At 38.6% G+C, this 21,877-nt stretch overlaps 1 protein-coding gene across 5 annotated transcripts in view; it reads left to right on the top strand.

The window, feature by feature from the left end:
• The first annotated feature begins 36 nt into the window (after positions 1-36).
• The window catches only part of Parg (poly (ADP-ribose) glycohydrolase), a 96,785-nt gene continuing 74,944 nt past the window's right edge, over positions 37-21,877 (top strand). Inside the window, exons 1-8 of one of the 5 annotated variants that reach the window (XM_030247822.1) lie at positions 37-572; positions 1,781-1,891; positions 6,264-6,330; positions 6,819-7,781; positions 8,562-8,745; positions 12,431-12,553; positions 12,674-12,757; positions 15,767-15,841. In XM_030247822.1, coding sequence (XP_030103682.1) covers positions 6,293-6,330; positions 6,819-7,781; positions 8,562-8,745; positions 12,431-12,553; positions 12,674-12,757; positions 15,767-15,841 — 1,467 coding nt within the window. In that variant the 5' untranslated portion in view covers positions 37-572; positions 1,781-1,891; positions 6,264-6,292. Of the gene's footprint in view, positions 573-1,780; positions 1,892-6,263; positions 6,331-6,798; positions 7,782-8,561; positions 8,746-12,430; positions 12,554-12,673; positions 12,758-15,766; positions 15,842-21,877 lie in introns of all 5 variants that reach the window. The other 4 variants (XM_030247823.1, NM_001374221.1, NM_011960.3 and 1 more) reach the window with 4 other exon arrangements.

Genomic DNA, 21,877 nt, shown 5'->3' on the forward strand with positions numbered 1-21,877 from the left:
GTGAAGTATCGCACTTCCGCTTTACGGCTGTGTGCGGCCCGGAAGTGGGAAGCGCGAGACGGCTGCTTTCCGGTGGTGGGAAAGTGAGCCTGGAGCCGGAGCCCGATCTCGAGCCGAGTGGAAGCGGCGCGTCCCGGGGCTGGTGGGCTCCCTGCTGCCGAGCGGAGGCAAGCGGCTGCGCAGCGAGGGTCTCGCTCGAAGGCCCGAGGAGTGGCAGCCTCCAGGCGGGCCGCTGCGGAGAGGGAATGGTGCGCGGCGCGCCGAGAAGGAGGCGCAGTCCGTCCCTGTCCGGGTTAGTGAATGAGGCTCTCCGCCCGGGCCGGCCCGGGGACTGTGTGCTGCGGGTCCCAGCATGAGTGCGGGCCCCGGCTGGGAGCCCTGCACGAAGCGGCCCCGCTGGGGCGCCGCTGGAACTTCTGCGCCGACTGCCTCGGACTCCCGGAGCTTCCCTGGCAGGCAGAGGCGTGTTCTCGACCCCAAGGACGCTCCCGTCCAGTTCAGGGTCCCTCCGTCCTCGCCAGCCTGCGTCTCGGGGCGGGCGGGACCGCACAGAGGCAACGCCACCTCGTTTGGTACGTGGGAAAAAAAAAATCTTTGTCCTTGTTTCAGTGTGAGGACCAGGAGACTCCAGTCACTCCTAACTGATCTTGTTTCCACCACTCTGATGACCCCGATGTTCAATCACTAGATGCCACTCCAATGAGAGGCGCTACAGTTTTACTAGTGGCATGTGTGTTGTGGAAAACTTTGTTGGACAGGTAGTTACCGGACCTCCCCGGGATACTTTCCTCAGCTTGGATAGAGAATTTGCCCTGTTAAGGAAGTCTAGTTGTGTATGTGAAGCAGAAGGGCGCTTCAGTCTCCAAAAATCGTAAAGAAAGTTGTTGCAGTAGACTCAGTGAGAGCTGACTTCCAGAGTGCAGAGCTGTTAGCCTTAGCTTGCTGGATTGTATTTGTCCCTGGCACACGATGTTGAACACGAGGAACTTGGTCTCTTCTTTCGTACCTTGAAATCTGTGAGGAGAGAGAAACAATAGCACAAGTCAAATACCTGTAACAGAGAGTAATGGATGTTGTTGTTCATGAAGGAGCCATTGTTTTGGTAGGAATTAAGTATACTTAAGTTAGTTATGGTAGTCCAGAAGGTTTGGTACTTACTGTGAGTACTGGAGAAGAAAGTAAAGAGGTACTTCAGATATGCAGTGGGTGCGCAGAATCAACGGTGGAATGGTGAGAGATGGGCTGCAGAGAATTAGGACAGTGATCCTACTCTGCTGAGTAAGTGTGGACAGTACTAAGGATCTTGAATTTTACATTTTCAGGGCAGTGAGAGGCTATTAAAGAGTGTTCAGTTGTGTGAAGGGGCGGGGTAAGGCAAGGACTTGGTTAGTCTTGTTTTCTTGAACTGTCTGTATATGTTTGGTGTATGGAAAATGGAAAAGAAAACCTGGTTGAAATCTCAGGACTAAAGGAGTTGGTCTAGATGGGGGATGCTTTACACTTAGACCCTGCTGCAGGCAGCAGTGAACAGAAGTGGATGCGTACTGGAGGGAATGCCGTGTCCTGTCCTTTTGTAGCTCAGAAGAAATACACCTATGCTTGAGAAATGGAGTTCTTGGTGTTAAAGTATAATGGACTCTGTAAGTGTGGTTTAGCATACAATGGTTAGTATTGACAGTAAAGCAGCCAAGGATAGAGCCTTTAGGAACACCTGCCTTTTAGGAGAGGCCTGAGAGAAATGGTCAGTGAGGATGAGAAAAGTCTACTGTTCTTTACGCAGAGTGAAGAACATTGCTGAAAGCATGCATTGGTGAGCAGTGTAAGAGCTGGGCAGACACCAGGGCAGAGTGGACTCTTGTCTTTCTTGGGAACACTAAGAAGCAGACTTGAAGTAGGTGTTTTGTTGTTCTTGTTTGTTTGTTTTGAAACAAGGACTCATTGTGTAGTCCCATTTGGTCTGGACCTCAGACCTGCCTCCTAAACACAAAAACCAAAGGGACTTAATCAGGTGCATCCCTGCCTCTGGCCTGATACGAGTCTTGAAATAATAGGATGTCCAGTATAAATGAAAGAGGTAGGTATAATATAGCTAGAAGGAACAGCGTACCTAAATGCTGTTGGAGCTGGAACATGGGGATGCAGAAGGCTCAGGTGAGCTTTGCTCTGGATGAACTTAAGTGCCATTTAAAGGAATTAGACTTTATTCTTATTTATTGGGCCTCTGGACGCTTTTAAACAAAGTAAAAGAATGCCATTTGGTTAATGTTTTAGAAGGATCGGTTAAGCAATAGCTTTTGGGCTTTTAAAACTTCAGGCCACTGTATATTTTTCTGGTAAGCAGTAATAGCTGTAATTTTGTTCGAAAAATGTGACATATTTATGATTGAAATATTTCATGAAATAACATCCTTATTATGTGTAATGTGTGTAATAGATTCTTATATTTTCTATTGTTCCATTTAATAAATGCTTGTTATTTTTAGTTTGTAAAACTTTGGGTTAAAGAAAGTTCATACTGTAAACAGAGGGACTAGTTTCAGGAACTATAGAACCGGTGAACAGAAACTAAGCCATTGTTGCAAATCTTAGAATTCTTTCTGGAACTTGGTATTTAAGTTTTTTACATATAGGTATCCTAGAAGTGGGTGGAGTAGAGAAAGCCTATTCAGTATCTTTTTATGGATATATCTCATACATTGATTGACATCTCTGCTTAGGCAGAACTCAGCATGCTTTTCATATCTCTGGTGGCAAATGACTTAACCAGTTGGGTTGCTATAGGAGACTTTCTGGAAGTGAGGTGCTCCTTGAAAATGCAGGTGGATTTTACTGTATTTTATGTCCTTTGTGTCAATTTTTAACTATATGGATCACCTCATTGTACCACAGTGGATGGAAATAAGTGTGAATGATGTGCACGGAGAGTAAATCAGAATCATCAGAATCAGGTCAGTTATAAAAGAGATTGGATTTAAGTGTTAGGAAAGAATGTATTTACTGAATAATTCTTTTGTAGCCTGGATACAATGTTTTCTATTATTTTTGTATTTTTTTTGAAGATTTATTTATTTATTTTATGTGAGTACACTGTTGCTCTCTTCAGACACACCAGAAGAGGGCGTCAGATTCCATTACAGATGGTTGTGAGCCACCATGTGGTTGCTGGGAATTGAACTCGGGACCTCTGAAAGAGCAGTCAGTGCTCTTAACCACTGAGCCATTTCTCCAGCTCCTTATTTTTGTATTCTTACTAGTACATGTACTCCTCAGTAGTAGAGAACTGCATTCTTAGGTAAGGAAACAAACTCAAATAACTTGACCATAATAAGGCTGATAACTAGATAGAGAGGTCTCAGTCCAGAACTGAAAGGGCTCACCTGTGTTGTCCTAGTTAGGATTACTGTTTTGTTTGTTTGTTTGTTTCCAAGACAGGGTTTCTCTGTGTAGCCCTGGCTGTCCTGGAACTCACTGTGTAGACCAGGCTGGCCTTGAACTCAAAAATCCGCCTGCCTCTGCCTCCCGAATGCTGGGATTAAAGGTGTGTGCCACCACCGCCCGGCCTGGGTTCCTGTTGCTGCGATGAAACACCAAGATAAAAATTGGCTGCGGGCTTGCTTATCGTTTCAGAGTCTTAGCCGTTATTATTATGTCCAGGGCATGGCACTGGAGCGTTAGCTGAGAGTCTCTGCCTGATCACAGGCAGCTGGAGACTCTGAGCCTGATGTACGTCTTTGAAACCTCAAAGCCAACCTCCAGTTATACACTTACTTCAGCAGTACCAGAGGCCACACCCCCTAATCCTTTTCAAATAGATCCACTCCCTGATGATGAGCATTCAATACATGAGACGTTGGTGACCATTTTGATGCAAACCACCACAAAGAGCCTAGCCATTGCAGCCTCATCTAATCTTAATATTGCAGAAGAAGTTTTAAATTCTGATCCAAAAAATAGTGTTTTGGCAGTTTGAAATTTGAGGATTTTCTGACTGTGCTTTTGTATACTTGATTTAGGGTTAGAATCACATACTTGGAATGCTTGGGGTAAGAGATGATTCAGGTTTTGGAATTTTTCAGATTTTGGAACTTTGCATAGACCAAACTGGTTAAACACCTCTAATCTGAAATTTTTAAAATCTGAAATGATTCAAATTAGCACTAGGGCTCACAAAATTGAATTTTGAGCATTGGATCTATCTAATAGAATTAAATAGAAAAGATAGAACTATAGAAAAAATTTCATCACCTAACCCTTTATCCTCGGACGACTGATAGTTTATTTGAAGTCTAATTTGTAGGAGACATAAAAAAAAAAAATCACAGAGTGGTACTTAAGAAAAATCTATGCAAATTACTTTTTGTAATGGAAATCATTTAAAGAATACTAATCACTTTTTTTTTTTTTTAGTTTTACTGTTTTATTCAAAGTATATGATACTTCAATACTTTTGTGGAAGATAGAAATTATCTGAAACTCAAATATGTGCATCTCAAGTTCTCATACCTGAAATGTGTTTCACTTATGTTCTTATCTCAGTGATGGATAAATTATTTAGGCCTGTATCTGTTTTGTTCATATTATATTACTTAAGGTAAAATAGGAAAGTAAGAATGGGTTATGACTTAAGTTTAGATTCTTAGTATTCCTACTTAGAAGACAGCTAAGAATGATTAGGGTTTAATACTACAGTAGACACAGTTAATAGACACACTTAAAACCACCATATGTATTTCTAATGGGTTTATAAAATGTGATTTATATTTGTTTTCACTACATCACCCACTCCTGAGCTCATTATTTTGTTTTCTGCCTCTGGTCATGTCCATTCGGTCATTTCTTTGGTATCTAAAATTTAGTATTTCATAATCAACCTAGTCATATTTTTCCCAAAACCTAATTGGGGAAATATTGCAGTGTTATTATGATCATTCAGGTCTTTTAAGCTTCAGGCTTGAAGTCTGTGATGACTTTATTAAATTGTACTTACCTCAAAAGAAGTTATTTTTGTGCTTCAGCCAGTAACTTTTCAATTTAGTTCATTATTAATATATACACACACATTCACAGTTTAGAATTTCAGTTCCTTTCATTCTTTTCTCACACTCAAAGATTCCACATCATTAGGTGTGGATGTGATCCTAGGATTCCTTATTGCCAGCCTTCTCGTGATCTGGGTGGTTGAGAACTACTGACCTAGACAGGTAGCTTTCTCACTGGTTTGTGTTGATAAGCACTCTTCTTAGCCTTGCATTCTGGGCTCATGGCTTGAAGTCTGACTTCTAACCCTCTCTTTGTACTTGTGTTTCTATGGGTCCTTCAGGATGCTTTCTGTGATATGGTCTTAGATGACCTTCGATTTATATTTTTTTTATTCCTTTCTCAGTTCTTTTTATTTCTTTGCCATTGTTACCTTTCCTTTTATGTAGCTGCCTGTTTAAATTTCAAAGCAAAATTCTAGCACTACCTCTTTCAAGAACTCTTAACTGATTAGTACCACTTTTTCTTATCTTGGCTTTTTTTTTTTTTCTAGAAATACCTAAATTCAGGTCAAGTCCTCTTTTAATAATAATTAAGGACTAACATTTTTTCTGAGCATATATCACAGAGTGTCCTAATCCTTTTCTCCAATTATTTATAATTTAAACCTCACGTTAACCCCATAAAAGATGCTGTTAATATGTATACTTTATAAGTGAGATATCTAAGTCAGAGAAAGGTGGTTTTTTGTTTGTTTGTTTTTTTCTTTACATAGTCACAAAAGAAGCCAGTGAGGCAGACAGGATTTTAATCCAGATGTCCTGAGTCTGGAGCCTGTGGTCCTAAACAGTTGGCTATACAGCTCTCTAGGGGGTATTTTCAACTCTGTCCTGACACATTAGTTCTTCCTGCTTATCTCTTTTTTTATTTATTTAAAGATTTATTTATTATTATACATAAATACACTGTAGCTGTCTTCAGACACACCAGAGGAGGGCGCCAGATCTCATTACAGATGGTTGTGAGCCACCATGTGGTTGCTGGGATTTGAACTCAGGACCTTTGGAAGAGCAGTCAGTGCTTTTAACCACTGAGACATCTCTCCAGCCCCTGTCTTATCTCTTAATACTTGAAGTTGGAAAGAGTAGCTATTTTTTGTTTAGCCCACAGAGCCTAGCAAAAGACCTTATATATATATAATAGGCTATATATGTTTTCTATTTGAAAGAATTTATATGCACATATATATACATATTTAGTTTTTAATTTTGATTTTTTTTTTGTAGTTTTCAAACAAAAGACTATTACTACTTGGATGGATACTAAAGGACCCAAGACAGCTGAATCAGAAAGGTATTATATATTATCTTGCCTATTTTTTGTTTTAATTTCTTTTTGTCTTTCTTCATCTATCATTAACTTTTTAAAGTTTAATTATTTTTAAGGTTTTTCTATATGTAGAGACCCTCATTTATTTGTGAGATAAAGAGATAAAAGAGAAATAGTTTCTGACTTTAAATCGTTTTTGTACTATGTACAGTAGTGGTTACAGACACAAAACACATACTTACTGCTTCATGAGGAGAATGCATTAGTGAAGGCATGGGCAAGTAGAGCCGTGACTGGTGGCTAGAATATAGAAGAGACCAGTCACCAACTTTGCCTGGGCCTTGAAATAGGACATAGAGGCGACCTTAGGATCTGAAGGAGAGGTAACTGTATAGTATGCTGTGAGGTCATCACAGGGCAAACGTCTCACTATGGCGGTGGTCAGTACTTTAATCACTTCTCTTTCTCTCTCTTGTAATAAATTGGTTTTAGTTGTTTCTGTTCTCTTACAGTAAAGAAAACAACAATACAAGAATTGACTCCATGATGAGTTCTGTGCAGAAAGATAACTTTTACCCACATAAGGTGGAAAAATTGGAAAATGTTCCTCAGCTAAATCTTGATAAATCACCCACAGAAAAGAGTTCACAGTATTTGAACCAACAGCAGACTGCGAGTGTGTGCAAGTGGCAGAATGAAGGGAAGCATGCAGAACAGCTTTTGGCAAGTGAGCCTCCCGCGGGGACTCCGCTACCAAAGCAGCTTAGTAATGCTAACATTGGTCAGTCACCCCACACTGATGACCACAGTGACACAGATCATGAAGAAGACAGAGACAATCAGCAGTTTCTTACACCTATAAAACTTGCAAATACAAAGCCAACAGTAGGAGATGGGCAGGCCAGAAGCAACTGTAAGTGCAGTGGATCTCGCCAGTCTGTGAAAGACTGTACAGGCTGTCAACAGGAGGAGGTGGATGTGCTACCAGAGAGTCCTTTGTCAGATGTTGGTGCCGAGGACATTGGAACTGGACCAAAAAATGACAACAAATTGACTGGACAAGAAAGCAGCCTAGGTGATTCGCCTCCATTTGAGAAAGAAAGTGAGCCTGAGTCACCAATGGATGTAGACAACTCGAAAAACAGTTGTCAAGATTCAGAAGCAGATGAAGAAACAAGTCCAGTCTTTGATGAGCAAGATGATCGTTCCTCCCAAACAGCAAATAAACTTTCAAGTTGCCAAGCAAGAGAAGCTGATGGCGATCTTAGGAAACGGTATTTGACTAAGGGAAGTGAAGTTAGATTGCATTTCCAATTTGAAGGAGAAAATAATGCTGGGACCAGTGACTTAAATGCCAAGCCATCTGGAAACTCTTCTAGCCTTAATGTAGAGTGTAGAAGTTCCAAGCAGCATGGAAAAAGGGATTCTAAAATTACAGATCATTTCATGAGAATTTCCAAGTCAGAGGACAGAAGGTAATTCCCTCACCCTCCCTGTGGGAGCATCCCTTATAGCATGATGCAGTTTTACATTTTGTAGAGGGAATTAAGAAAGTGATCATTTATAGTAAATTATTTGCATTTTTAGTAACAATATATGCTAAACTAAATTTAAGTCTAGATTTCAAAGTATAAATTCTAAAAAGCAGGAGCAGAAAACAAGAAGGAATGTTTAATTGGTAGTCAGGGTTAGTTTTCATCGGCTTTGTTATGGAGTTTGTGGGCATTATTAAAAGATGAAACTATTTTGTTGACTGTAGTGATATTTAGCATCCATCTAGGGCTTTTATCTCTAATGCTCTGACAGCAAGCATGTAATACTATATTTTACAAATGAGAAAACTGAGATTTGGGGTGAGTGATTTCACTGAGACCCTATAACTGGAGATGATATTACTCGGATTTTTTTCATGTATATTTGAATATGTATTTTTGCTGTTGTTCCATAAGGAATTTTCTAAGGTATTTTTTGTAACTTAGGATACTAAGTTTACTTTGTTGAAATGGTTCTGTGAAGTACTAATTCTATGATCTGTGACATCTATGAGTCATTTTTGTTTTTAAAGGTGATTTGTATGTTTGAAGTTTCTTTAGGCTATTGGAAACAAGCTCTGGGGTTTCAAAATTGTAAGTCTTCCTTATAAAGCAAGTTTGGCACACAAAGGCAGTAATATTCTTTGTAAATTTATGCATTCATATTTAGGAAAACTGAAACAGTAACTAGCTCGTGACTGAATATATTTGCCTTGACCTTAGAAAAGAACAATGTGAAGTCAGACATCAAAGAACAGAAAGGAAGATTCCAAAATACATCCCACCTAACCTCCCTCCAGAGAAGAAGTGGCTGGGAACTCCTATTGAGGAAATGAGAAAAATGCCTCGGTGTGGGATCCATTTGCCTTCCTTAAGACCATCTGCAAGTCACACAGTGACTGTTCGGGTGGGTATTGCCTCTTACCCAAGAGCAAAGAGTTTTCTACTTCTTTTCTTTCCACTTGGTTATATTTTTATACCCACTACATGTTAGGTATTGTTATTTTGTAAAACAAAAAAAGTTCAGAGTTATTTATGGTTCAGAACATTTTCCATGTTTGCTCTCTTATTAGATCCTTCAGAGCATTCTCCATTACCACCTCACAGGTATTCAGACTCACCACATCTAAAACCAGTTTCACTTTTTGTTAAGTTGTGGTAAAATATACATCATATAAAGTTTGCCACTGTGACCATTTTTATGTGAGTGATTCAGTGACATTAAGTGTGTTGACAGTGTTGAACAACCATCGCTGATACCCATTTCCAGAACGTTCCATCTTCCCAAATGGAAGAAATTCTATGTCTGTAAAGCAGTAACTCCTCACTCCCTGCTTTGCATGGCTCCTGAACTCCTTTTGTATTTATGGCTCGCCCTGCCCTGGTTGGTTTCCTAGGGTCTCCGTGGAACTTGTGTATACTGCTTGGCCTTCTAGACTCTGCTTTGAAATCTCAGGGGGATCATCCACCATGACTCTACAACTTTCGTGGTACACCCATATAAAATCAAAACCATGGACAGTGCCAAGGGCTGTTGCTTTTTGGGAGCTGTGTGGGATTCCCCTGAACTATAGAGCAACAGCTTTGAATCCTCTGACTTGGAAAAACAGTTCCTTGGTGACCTTGTGCAGGCAAGAACTCTAGATCTCTTCCCCAGTGACTGTCTTGGAAAGTCTTTGAAACAAAACCTTTACTTTTTATTTTATTATTTTATTGTTAATCTTTGGGCCTGTAACAAGTGAAATCTTAGTTGGGAAAGGCCTTACAGTTTTTGAGAAGCCCTCAGATATCTTTGTTATTGTCCAAGTACAAAGTACTTGGCATTTTTTTAGTGGTGATAATCACTTTAGGAACAATACTTTCCTTTCGCCACTCCTCCCCGACCCCCCGCTTTTTTCCCTAAACTATTAGCTTTTCAGATCTTTTTGTTCTTTAGTCTTAATATAAATGTAGTTAAAAGCAACCATGACGAGCTGCAGCACAGCTTCATTGTTCTGCTGCCTTAACGTTCTTTCATATTTGACAAATCAGTCTTGCCATTTAAAACAGCCTCAGAGAAAGTCTTAGCAGATGGGTAGAACATAGACAGATCATCTGCTAGAATGCAACACAAATGACTTCTAGTCTGATTGACAGTAGAGTTCTTATTTCTGAGACCTCATCAACACAGCCGTTACTGTCCACATTCCTATCCCCATCCTGGTCTTCTGAGCTACCTTCATTACTTATGGCCTGTTTGTAGCATTCTAAGGTTTTTTCTAGCTTGTTTTTTCAAACCAATCCCAAGTATTTGTGAACTGCACCATGAGACACTGCACAGAGTCTGCTTCTTGCTAGTTTTCTTTTGTGGTCAGATTCCTGTGACTATGACAAAACACTTGAAGTAGTAAACTCATAGGAAGCAAATTTTATTTTGGCTCAGGGTTTCTGGGACACAGTCCATGATTGCTTTTGTCTACTGCTCTTGGCCTGTGACACCTAGTACATCACAGCAAGAGAGCATGATGGAGGAAGCACAGCAAGAGAGCATGATGGAGGAGGTTTCTTAATCTCTTGGCACTCTGAAAGCAAAGAATTGAGAGGAAGAGGTCAGAGACTTACTTCCACTAGAACTGGTCTCAAAGGTTCCAATACCTTCCATGGTACCAGGGCCTGGGTACTAAGCCTCTACTACATGGTCCTTTGGGTGTTGCTCTGGATCAAAGTGAACAGAAACAACACTATGTGACTATTGCCCCAGTTAGCTTCTCTTTCTTCCTTAGAGTTCAGCTATGCTGTTATAACCTTAATAAAGTCTTTCCCAGCTCACCCTATTGAATCTTTCTAGAATAGGTGGGTATAATAGCACATACCGCTCATTCATAGCATATTGTACTTTAAAATAATTGTTAAGTGATTATTCTCTGCAGTGAACTATAATACATGATAGCATTGGGGTGAACCTTGAAAACATTCTGAAAAATGAAAATGACAGACCCAAAATCCAACATGTTGTGATTTCACTTATTTGAAATACCTAGAATGAAATGAAAACCTTATGTTTTTCCTCAAAACTTAATGCTTATTGTACGTTTACATTGGCGTGTACATACACATATATGTGTATGCCAGGTTCTATCTTAAGTCTGCTGGTGAAAATTTAAATACATATTCCTCAAGAAATGTAATTTCAGTGAAGGTGAAAACATGTATTAGGGCTAGGGAGATGACATAATTGGTAAAATGCTTGGCACATAAGCATGAGGACCTGTGATTGGATCTCCAAACTCCTCTAAAAACCAGGAGAGGGCTAGAGAGAGGGCTCAGCAGTCAAGAGCACTTGCTGCTCTTTCAGAAGACCTCAGTTTGATTCCCAGCACCCGCATTGGGCAGCTTACAACTACTTACAACTCCAGTTCTGGGAGATATGGCACACTCCTCTGAATTCTACGGGCACTCTTGTGCATATGGCATAAGACACAGACATATACACATAAATGAATGTAAAAATAAATCTTTTTGAAAAAGCTGGGCGGGGCAGTGCTTACGTGTAATTTTAGGAGGTGAGGGAGCAGATACAGGAAAACTCTTGGAGTTGACTGGCCAGCCAGTTCGTCTCGCAGTTCAGAGAGCTCCAGGTTTAATGAGAGAGAGACTGCTGTCTCAAACAATCAAGGGGATTAAGGTGGATGGCCTGTGGGTTGGCTCAGCAGATAAAGGTGCTTGCCGTACAACCTTGACAGCCTGACTGTGAGCCTCAGAATCACTGATCTTTACACACACTTTATGCCACATGTGTCTCACACACACACCATATGACATACACACACGATGATTTTTTTTTTTTAAGTTAGGTGGATAGTGATAGAGGAAGGCACTGAATATTTACCTATGGCCTCTGGTCTTACATGCATGTACACATAGTTGCTCATGCATTCTGCACTCATGTGAACACATACAAACACACACCAAAAAGAAAAACAAGTCTCTCATATGATAGTGGTCTACTAAAACCAAGAACTATATTAATTATGTATTTAATTTTATAAAGACGGCACGGTGATGACCGAAACAAAGCTAGCTGTGAAGATGAGAATTCAGGTTTAAATCCATAACATAAGGAGATGGTAACTGCTATTAACTTCATTAAAAGATGAAGCCGTATACACACAAGCATAGAGACAGCTGTGATATGAAAGAATTTGTTGTGTGGTTTCTGATTTGTGAGTGAATGGTATTTTGGTAGAAGCTTGGGCAAAGATTCTAAAATGGGCTGTTTTAAGGGATGATGTTATTCCAAAAGGTGAAGAAGAATTTACAGGGTGTCAGTGTCTGGAGCTGCTGGCCGTAGAAAAGGCAGATAGGAGGCTGTCACAGAAGTTTAGGCAAGCACTGAGGAAGTCTCAGGGTCTCAGAGTGCAGGGAAAAATCACAAGACGTGGTGATTGCTAAAGTGGGGGTGGCAACACCCTCGGAGGAATTGGCGAGCTTTCTTGCCTGGGAGCTGGCCTCCACTTTATAGCATTTGCCTGAGCTGCTTCCCGTGTGTTGTTTTGTGGAAGGAATGTTTAGTTTTATGCACTTACTGTTTTTTTATTGACGTTGTATTTCAGGTAGACCTTCTGAGAGCAGGAGAGGTTCCGAAACCTTTTCCAACACATTACAAAGATTTGTGGGATAACAAACATGTGAAAATGCCTTGTTCGGAACAAAACTTGTACCCTGTGGAAGATGAGGTAAATATAAAACTGCAAGTATTTTAGTCCCTGGGTCATGGTTTAGCGGGTTGGCTTTTGAATTTGTGATACAAAACAACTTAAAATGCTTTGACCTGGCCCTTTTTTTCCCCCTGTAAGAATGGTGAGCGAACTGCAGGGAGTAGGTGGGAGCTCATTCAGACTGCACTTCTCAACAAATTCACACGACCCCAGAACTTGAAGGTATGTTCTTTTCAATCCTGTCCCCTATAGAGCCAGCTGAGAGGTAGGTCGTCTTCTTTCTCAGAGACATTTTTTGATCATAATAGAGTAGACCAGCTGGCAGCAATCTTCATGTGCAATGTTTGTGTCCTGTCACTTATGAAGGCTCTTTAGAAAAATTCTTGGTTTCCATTGTATCACTAGTAATAGAGTAGAAGAATTGAGACTTGTAAATGACTTGCCTACAGCCACATAGAATAATTTGGTGAACCAGCAATAAGAATTTAGTTTCTTGGTTTTCTCCAATTTCCTTCATTTAAGCCTCTTTTTTGGTTTGTTTTAAAATTATTATGCTTTTGCAATGTGTTAATAGGAAATCAAGAAAGAATTATGGCCTTAGCACTTTTTGCCTAAAGGGAAACTGAGCCTACCGATGATTAGAATACACATTAAATATTCTATTTTTATTGCTCTTACTACTTTAGGAATTTAATTATTTATTAGTCTTACATATGAGCAGTACATTTTTTATTTAAGAGCATAGGGTAATCATTAGATTTCCCCCCTAATATCTACAGTAGGCATAAACATGCATATTTTGTTAGAGAATTACAGCTGAACAGCATAGTGCTTACACCAATAGTAGCACATATGTCTGCGCTTTATGAAAATGGTGTTCATTTCTCTTCAGAGGCTTGGTTTGTTATGGTCACTTTCTTGGGTTTCATAGTTTCTGCCACATTGGCTCTAAGCTTTTATAGTTCCTGTGGGGTTTTTTCCTCCTCTTCTCTTTACATGAAAATGATATGTGTATAAATTTGTATTTTGAACATTTTATTCCTTTCAAACAGCAGTTTTTTTCCCCTGAGACAGGGTTTCTCTGTGTAGCCCTGGCTGTCCTGGATCTCACTCCGTAGACCAGGCTGTCCTTGAACTCACAGAGATCCAAGTGCCAGGATTAAAGGTGTGCGCTACCATGACCCACTTCCCGTCTTTCAATAATAAACTTGTAAAGCTATTTTTTAAAGTTGTATGGAAAGCTGAGGGACATTATTATCCCTGGCATTTGTCTTTTTTTTTTTTTTTTTTTTTTTTTGGTTTTTCCAGACAGGGTTTCTCTGTGTAGCCCTGGCTGTCCTGGAACTCACTCTGAAGACCAGGCTGGCCGAGAACTCAGAAATCCGCCTGCCTCTGCCTCCCCAGTGCTGGGATTAAAGGCATGCACTGCCTGGTCAATGTTTTTCTTTTCTGAAGGACTGTGTCTATCCCTTGATTCCTAGTAAATGCAATATATTTTTATAGGTTTGGCCTTTAATGTAGATACTTGTTCACTGTGTGGCATGAAATATTTTCTAGGAAGCTTTTTATAAATTTTTTAGTGATAAAGCAGTGTGGAGCCTTTATAGTAATCATTTTAACTCAGTGAATTTCAGACTTGTATATTCCCTCAGGGAAAAATTGAATTATCAATATAGTTGCTTACTGAATTCTACTTATTAGTGATACAAAATATGAGCAAAGTAGATATTTTAAAGAATTAAATAAGAACTAATTATAAATAATAGTTTCTTCTGCACAATTAATAGATTGCTTTATGAATATCTAATTGTGGAAACCCAGTGTATAGTATCATTTACTCAAGATAGTTAAAACTTTCCCAGTAGATGGCATAGTTTGATTTACCATTCTGTATAAATATATAATTGGTGTGAACTGGTAGGCTTTGTATCATTATACAGTTTTTACAGCTGTGCTTGATTTCTGTGATGAAATAGAAGTGTGCTTACTTCTTTGGCTGTAAAATAATTCAGCTCTGTAGAAGGGTTTGAGGAAAGTATATATACCTTTTCGATACTAACAAAGGTTTTTTTTAAAAAGATTTATTTATTATTATATCTAAGTACACTGTAGCTGTCTTCAGATGCACCAGACAAGGGTGTCAGATCTCATTACAGATGGTTGTGAGCCACCATGTGGTTGCTGGGATTTGAACTCAGGACCTTCAGAAGAGCAGTCGGTGCTTTTAACCACTGAGCCATCTCTCCAGCCCCTTATACTAACAAAGTTGTATTTTATACTTTATAAAAATAGTTAATAGTAGGGTCTAGAAGATGGATCAGTCAGTAAAATACTTGCCATGCAAGCGCAAGGACCTGAATTTGGCTCCCCAGAACCCATTTAAAAAGGCTGAGTGTGTGTCTATAACTTCAGTGCTTAGGGAGACGGAGATAGGCAGACCCATGGGCTCTCTGGCCAGCTAGTCTTCAGTCAGTGAGTTCTGGCTCAGGGAGAGACCCTGTCTCAAGAAATAAAGTGAAGAACAAGTGAAAAAGACACGGAACATAGACCTCTAACCTTTATACGTATATGCACATACTTTTCCACGTATCCATAGGAACATATCCATACATGCAGCCATGCATGCTCGATTGCGCGCTTGTTCTCTCTCTCTTTCTCTTTCTCTCTCTCTATAATTTGTATTTTAAGATAATGTTCTTCAGTCTTTTTCTTTTAAACATTTTCTTTCCTTATTCCTTCCCCAGAGGTATTTTAGTGCTACATGTAACCATGTATCTGTTGTGTATGAGGATATCTAAATGGATAAAGTATATATAACTCTGTGTGGGTAGTGATCTTAATATACATATGTGTTTGTGCACAGAGAGAAATAGACAACATATAATATATGTGCATGAAACATATGATGTCAACCACAAATCATTATAATTTCTTTATTTTTCTAATTCCCTAAGGTCTGATTTTTGTCCAGTTGGAGTACATTGTACCCATTTAGAATGCATGATTTAGGGTAATTATGTTTTCTTCCTATTGCTTAACATTTATAATCTCATTTGTCTTATGTGAATAATAAATTAGTCTGCATTCTGTTTCTCTATAGCTACTAATGTGGAATAGATAGATAATGTCAGAAGGAGACTTGCTCAGCATTAAGGAATTTACTGGAAGTGATTTGCAGGACAGAATTTACATGACTGTGTTATAAGGTTTTTGTTTCTATTTTCTCCATAGGATGCGATTCTGAAATACAATGTGGCATATTCTAAGAAATGGGACTTTACAGCTTTGGTTGATTTCTGGGATAAGGTAAAAGTGTGCTTATTATTATCATCATTATTATAAAAGGGTCTGAGAAAAGTATATACAATTCTTCATACCAACAAAATTTTATTTTACTTTAATGATTTTTTTAAAATGCTTGTCTTAGGTAGAGAATTTGGGTTTGAAATTTTGTTTCAGTAATTTTTAAAAAGTAATTTTTTCTTATATTGTTAATACTATTATCATCATCAGTGGAACTGTCTTTCATGACTACATTTCCCTCCCCATTTGGGTTTTTAGACAGGGTCTCCCTTTTTAACTTAGGCTGCCCTTGAACTCATGGCCCTGCTAGTCTCCTCAACGCTGGGATTACAAATATGAGCCACCACGCAGGTATCATGACTTGATATATAAAATAACTACTATACTAATATATAGATTGCTAAATTTTACACAATAGTAATGTGTGTATATGCGTAATTATACAGAAGTAGCTTGTGTTTTATGTATATGTATATATTCCTATAGTTCAGGTTGTTTCTTTAGATTACTCCAGAACTTAGAGGTTTAGGTGAAAAGACACAAAAGCACATAGCCCCTCCTACTCCGTATGTATGCTGTGAAGTGCTTCTCCCTAGCTGCAGCCGCTCTCTGCAGTCAGCGTGGTAAGAGCACCTCCAGAGCAGGGTGGCAGCAGCGCCTCTCTCTACAAAAATGCCAGGAAACTTTCCTTAATGCATTTTAGAGTGAGATACGGTGGTGCACGTTTTCATTCTAGCACTAAAGAGGCTAGAGGATGGCAAGGTTAGGACGAGCCTGCACATAGAATTCTAATTGAGCTGGAACTATGCAGTAAACACCATAATTTGTCTAAGACATTTGGGTGGCTTTCTTGTTTTGTTTTTTGTTTGTTTGTTTAAAGTTCTTTTGAACTTTGTACTCATTTTTGTGTGCACATGAGTTTTTGATGCTTTGACAAAGCTAAATATCCTAGAGTGTAGTTGCTAAGATGTTTTTAAGTGTAAACTACTTACCAAAAAGAGCTGCCCCAAACCAGGGCAACATACTTCTGTTAAGTAATTGTTTCTTCAGGAATAGATTTGTTTACAACCTTTTAAAAATTATATACAATTTGGGTCATTTACATTTCTCAGTTATTTTGAATTCTCTCAAGTCCTTATGCTTCAGTTGCTCATAATAGAAAATTGGTTTAAAACATTATGAATTAAAATACCTTTAATACTCCCTAGTTTTGATTATATAAGAGAGAATAGTTATTAAACCATGAGCATGAGCTATTTTGTTTTGTCACGTTAGAACCTTTTCCTACCTAGCCATCTTTCGGGTAAATAATTTTGAGGTAATTAAAATCATTATTATTTTTCCATTTCATAAATTAGTAGCTGTGATTTCAAGATGGGCTTGTTGGTCCAATGTGACATAATTTGTCCCTGGTGGGAACAGGCTAGCCCAGTCACATGCAGCCATCCTGTAATGTTGCTCTATACATAGCTTGCTCCTGCCTGCTGCCTCATTTTCTAAGCGACCAGCTCTCCAGATTTAGACTTTTCTGCATACCCTTTCCAAAATGAGATGGTACCTTTTTAATTTCAATGACGGGTACCTTAATTTGTCTTTTGGGACTCTTAACTTTATTATTGGCATCATCTAACAGTTTGAAGCATTCCTGGTAGAGACTTGAGCATTCTGAGCTTTGTGTCTTTGGTAGCACTTGGTGCAATGCCTTATATAACTGTCAGGAACTGTAAATGTTTATAATTGTGGTTTCTGCTGTGACCAAGTGTACAAATTGGTTTACAGAGTTATCAATCAATACAGGAGATTATTAGATGAAAATTGCTTTAAATTAACAAAGAGTGAAATGTTTGTTATTTCTGTCACCAATCCCTCCCCAAGCCCACAGCACTCTCAGATACAGTGATTTCTGGTGTCCTGTGTGTTCATTTCCTGTGGCATTAATAGACTAAGAGTCTGTGTTCTCTAGGACTTGTGGGTGATCCAGATAAACATAGTTGACTACTTCGTCAGGGGTAGACAGGAATATTATTTAAAACTTCATGTTAATACTGTTTGTTGATTGGGAATAGTCTTGAAATATGAAGATGCAGTTGACTCACTAGACATTGCACTGCTCTCTCTTTATTTTTCCACAGTGTGTAATGAGCACACACATCTATCTGTAAGACTGCACGTTGCACAGTGGTGCTTTCCGATTCATTGTGTGTCTGGCTCAGGGGAACTGGACTGGAGAAGCTGTTTGCTAGATTCAGGCAGAGCCTTTGACCACATTCTGTTGTATCCTGAAAACTAAGTGAAGGAAATCAAAAGTAGTGGAGTAAGGAACTTTCCAGACAGCATAGCATTCAGGTTGTGGGATAGTTATTGCTCAGTGTTTTTAGTGATGAAAATTCAGAGCAAAATATGCAGCAGAAAGATGTGAAAATATGTAAGAAAATAGTGAATTGTGTTAAAGTTGTATAAAGGGGGATAATGTTAAAGAGTCTATATTATTAAGGTAGTATAATTAAGGATGGCTCATACTGGGACAACAGAAAAGGTGCCTTGAGAGGAAGACCCCAGCTGCTTATATAAATGCAAATTTATTTCAAAGTAGAATTCCTAAACAAAGAAAATGTCCTAGATGTCCTGCCTGAGCAGGACTCCCCAGAGCCATATTTTCCTAGGCCCACCCTGGGTAGTTTTCAAATACTACTGTAACTTCTGGTGAAGGGGGCCAGGCTGCTTTTTAGCTAGGTATGTAAGTTGAGTCTTTTCTACATGGAGCTACTTTTGCAGGCATGCAGGATGCAAACGCTAGATTGTTGAGTAGAGATCCATGAAGGTTCCAGAAAACCTGTTGAGTCAGCAGCAGATAGCAGTCATATTTTCTGTGTGGAGGTCCTAAGCAGCCTGTGTGTAAAGATGTAAAAGTAAAGCTCAACTTGTAGTGGAGCTATGTCATAGATACCAGAAATGTGTGACACCCACCTAGGAAAGCTGTTGGTACTGAGTGTGATTCCATAGTGGTTAGAGTCAAAGCCTAGGCCCTGGTAGCGCTGACAACCCAGATATGGCCACCTATCTTCAGTAGGCTAGTTTCAGAGAAAAGTAACAGTATATATTCAGTAAAGCTACACCAGGAGGAGAAACTAATAGAAGTTCAGTGACTTTTTGTCCCTTAAGGACATCTTCAGAATCCTGATAGGAGGTTTTGGTTTAAATAGAGGTCAAGCGATATGCATAATTAAGCAATCTGGTTAGGAAACAAGTATAGGACCTCTGTAGGAGCAGCAAGCAGCCTGCTGGGCTGAGAATTTTATATACTTATACATGTGCTTGATACATGACCCATTTTAAAATGTGTTTTTATTTTTGAAACAGGGTCTCACTGTGTATTTCTGGCTGTTCTAGAACTCACTACATAGACCAAGCTTGCCTCCAACTTGTAGAGATCCACCTGTCTGTCTCTGCCTGAGTGCTGGGGTTAAAGACACGTGCCAATGTACAGGCTTTACATACTCATTTTACATTAACTTTTGCAAATAGTATGTGAGTAATGGGCTTAGTTTTATTATACTCTAAATTAAAAAAATATTTACTGGGCTGTATGTGCATGCTGGAACACTTCTACAGACACATAAAATATGGAGATTAGAGAACAGCTGTTCACAGTCAGTTCTCTTCCATCGTGGGTTTCAGGAATGGAGCAAGATCATAAAGCTTTGGAAAACGGCCTTTATCTGCTAAGCTGTCTTGCTCGCTCTCAGTTTCTTTTCTTTTTTTTTTTTTTTTTTTGTTTGTTTGTTTTTGAGACAGGGTTTCTCTGTGTAGCCCTGGCTGTCCTGGAACTCACTTTGTAGACCAGGCTGGCCTGGAACTCAGAAATCTGCCTGCCTCTGCCTCCCAAGTGCTGGGATTTAAAGGCACGCACCACCACGCCTGGCAGTTTATTTTCTTTGTGAACATTAATTTCTAGTTCATTTTCATGCATTTATTATAGGAAAATAGAGGTCCAGTTTCATTAATTTGATTATGGCTGGTTAGTTGTCCAAACACCATTTGTTAGAAACATGTTCTCTATTTGGCTTGGTACTCTGCTGAAAACCTAAGTTCCTGTATGTGTGGAAGTTTATCCTAGGTTTGATTATTCTACCTTTGTAGTAAGTTTTACAATCAGAAAGCATGTATCTTCTACGTTGGTTCTTTCTGCTGTTTATTTAGCTTTTTTGAATCTTTTTCATTTCAGTATGAATTTTAGAATTAGTTAGTTTATACAAAAAGCAAGCTTTGGGCATCTTTTATAATTGTTAGAATCCAAATTAATTGTGCCTTTTGAGTTAGTGCCAGTAATTTCAGGGTTATTTTATTGAGCTTTTGACCCTTGACACCCATAGAGTAATAGATTCCTTATCTATCCTCCTGACAGGAAATTGGATAGCTTGGTACCCTTGAATCTTAATGAGTCTGTTTTTTTAAAGAGATTTAATTTCTGATGCATTGAATGGTTAATCAATTTGATGCAGTGGGTTTTTTTTTTTTTTGCCATTTAAGTTATTGAAAGTAACATTTGTATTTTTCTTGTAATTTTCTTGACTTTAAGTGGATTTGGTATTTCACTTCCTTAAACTGATATTAAATTTGATACCTTGAGATGGCAGTAAAGCATCCCATTCGTGACTGTTTGACCTTGCTGAGTACTAATTATTTCATCCTTTCATTCTTCTTTCCCCTTCCTCTCTAATAAGAATGCTCAGCCAGGACTTACCTCTTTCTCTGGAGACCTTGCCTCTAGCATGCACAAAAGGGTCAGGATGATATATATATGACAAGTTTGTGTAGATTTAGTGTAGATCGTAAATATAAGGTGATTGCGCAGGTGCAGATGATGGTTTTATAGTTCTTTAGGGAAAGGGTTCATTTCTGTTTTTATTTACTTTGTCAACATGCAGAGGGTTAAAGGAACTTAAAACCAGATCCAATACTTAACTGTCTTACTACACTCTTCAAGTCCTTGCCTGTGTGTATAATGTCTTAAATATTTATATTTGTCTGATATAGTTATGTCTATAGTTAGATATATGTTCAGAATGTCTTATTATATATTACAAAATTTTGTTATAGCTTTATAGTTTTTAGTATTAATGATTGCACAGTAGTCTATCAAATTGACATTTACTAAGCCCTACAGTGTTATAGATTTGAGAATATCTGTATAAAGCATATCTAGAGACTTAGGGTATTTTTTTCTGCTCTGATAGAATAGCTATTCTGTCACTGTTCTTGTAGTTAACCAAGTAATTTAGATGTTTAATAAGTGTGTGTGTGTGTTTTCTTGTCTGTCACATCTTGGAAGAATAATACAGACCTTTGTCAAGCATAGCCCACAGGGACAGTGCTGCCCAGGCCTTCAGTAGTTAGTGAGAAGTGAGTGTCAGACATTACAGATGGCAGCGGGAATGGAAAAGGAGTGCTTTAGTGCAAGGGCAATCATTGTTTGGCTAGTTTGAAATTATAAGTGAATTATGTTTGTTTTATAGTTTTTCTGTTAAACTGTATTTATATTCTGGAGTAGGATGCTTTTCAATCTAAGAATTCTTAAATATTTTTTACCTAAAGGATTTAGAATTTGTCTTTTGATTTTTAAATTTATTTTCTAACTAATAAGAATTAAGAACTTGGCTGGAGAAATGGCTCAGCGGTTAAGAGCACTGACTGTTCTTCCGAAGGTCCTGAGTTCAAATCCTAGCAACCACATGGTGGCTCACAACCATCTGTAATGGAGTGTGATACCCTCTCCTGGTGTGTGGGAAGAGTGACAGTGTACTCATATACATAATTTAAGTAAATCTTTAAAAGGGGAAAGAATTAAGACCTTTAAAAACTATGTCTTTATAGATACCAATGTGACATGTTTATTCTGTATAATATTTAAATTAAGTTAATGATTTAACTTATAATGGTTTCGTAAAACATTTATCATTTCTTTCTAGAAAAACCAGTGAAGATCCTTACTTACAATATTTTAAACATTATTGCTATCTTTTGGTCACCTTGGAATGC

The sequence above is a fragment of the Mus musculus genome, chromosome 14, assembly GCF_000001635.26.
Source record: "Mus musculus strain C57BL/6J chromosome 14, GRCm38.p6 C57BL/6J".
Lineage (NCBI taxonomy): Eukaryota > Metazoa > Chordata > Mammalia > Rodentia > Muridae > Mus > Mus musculus.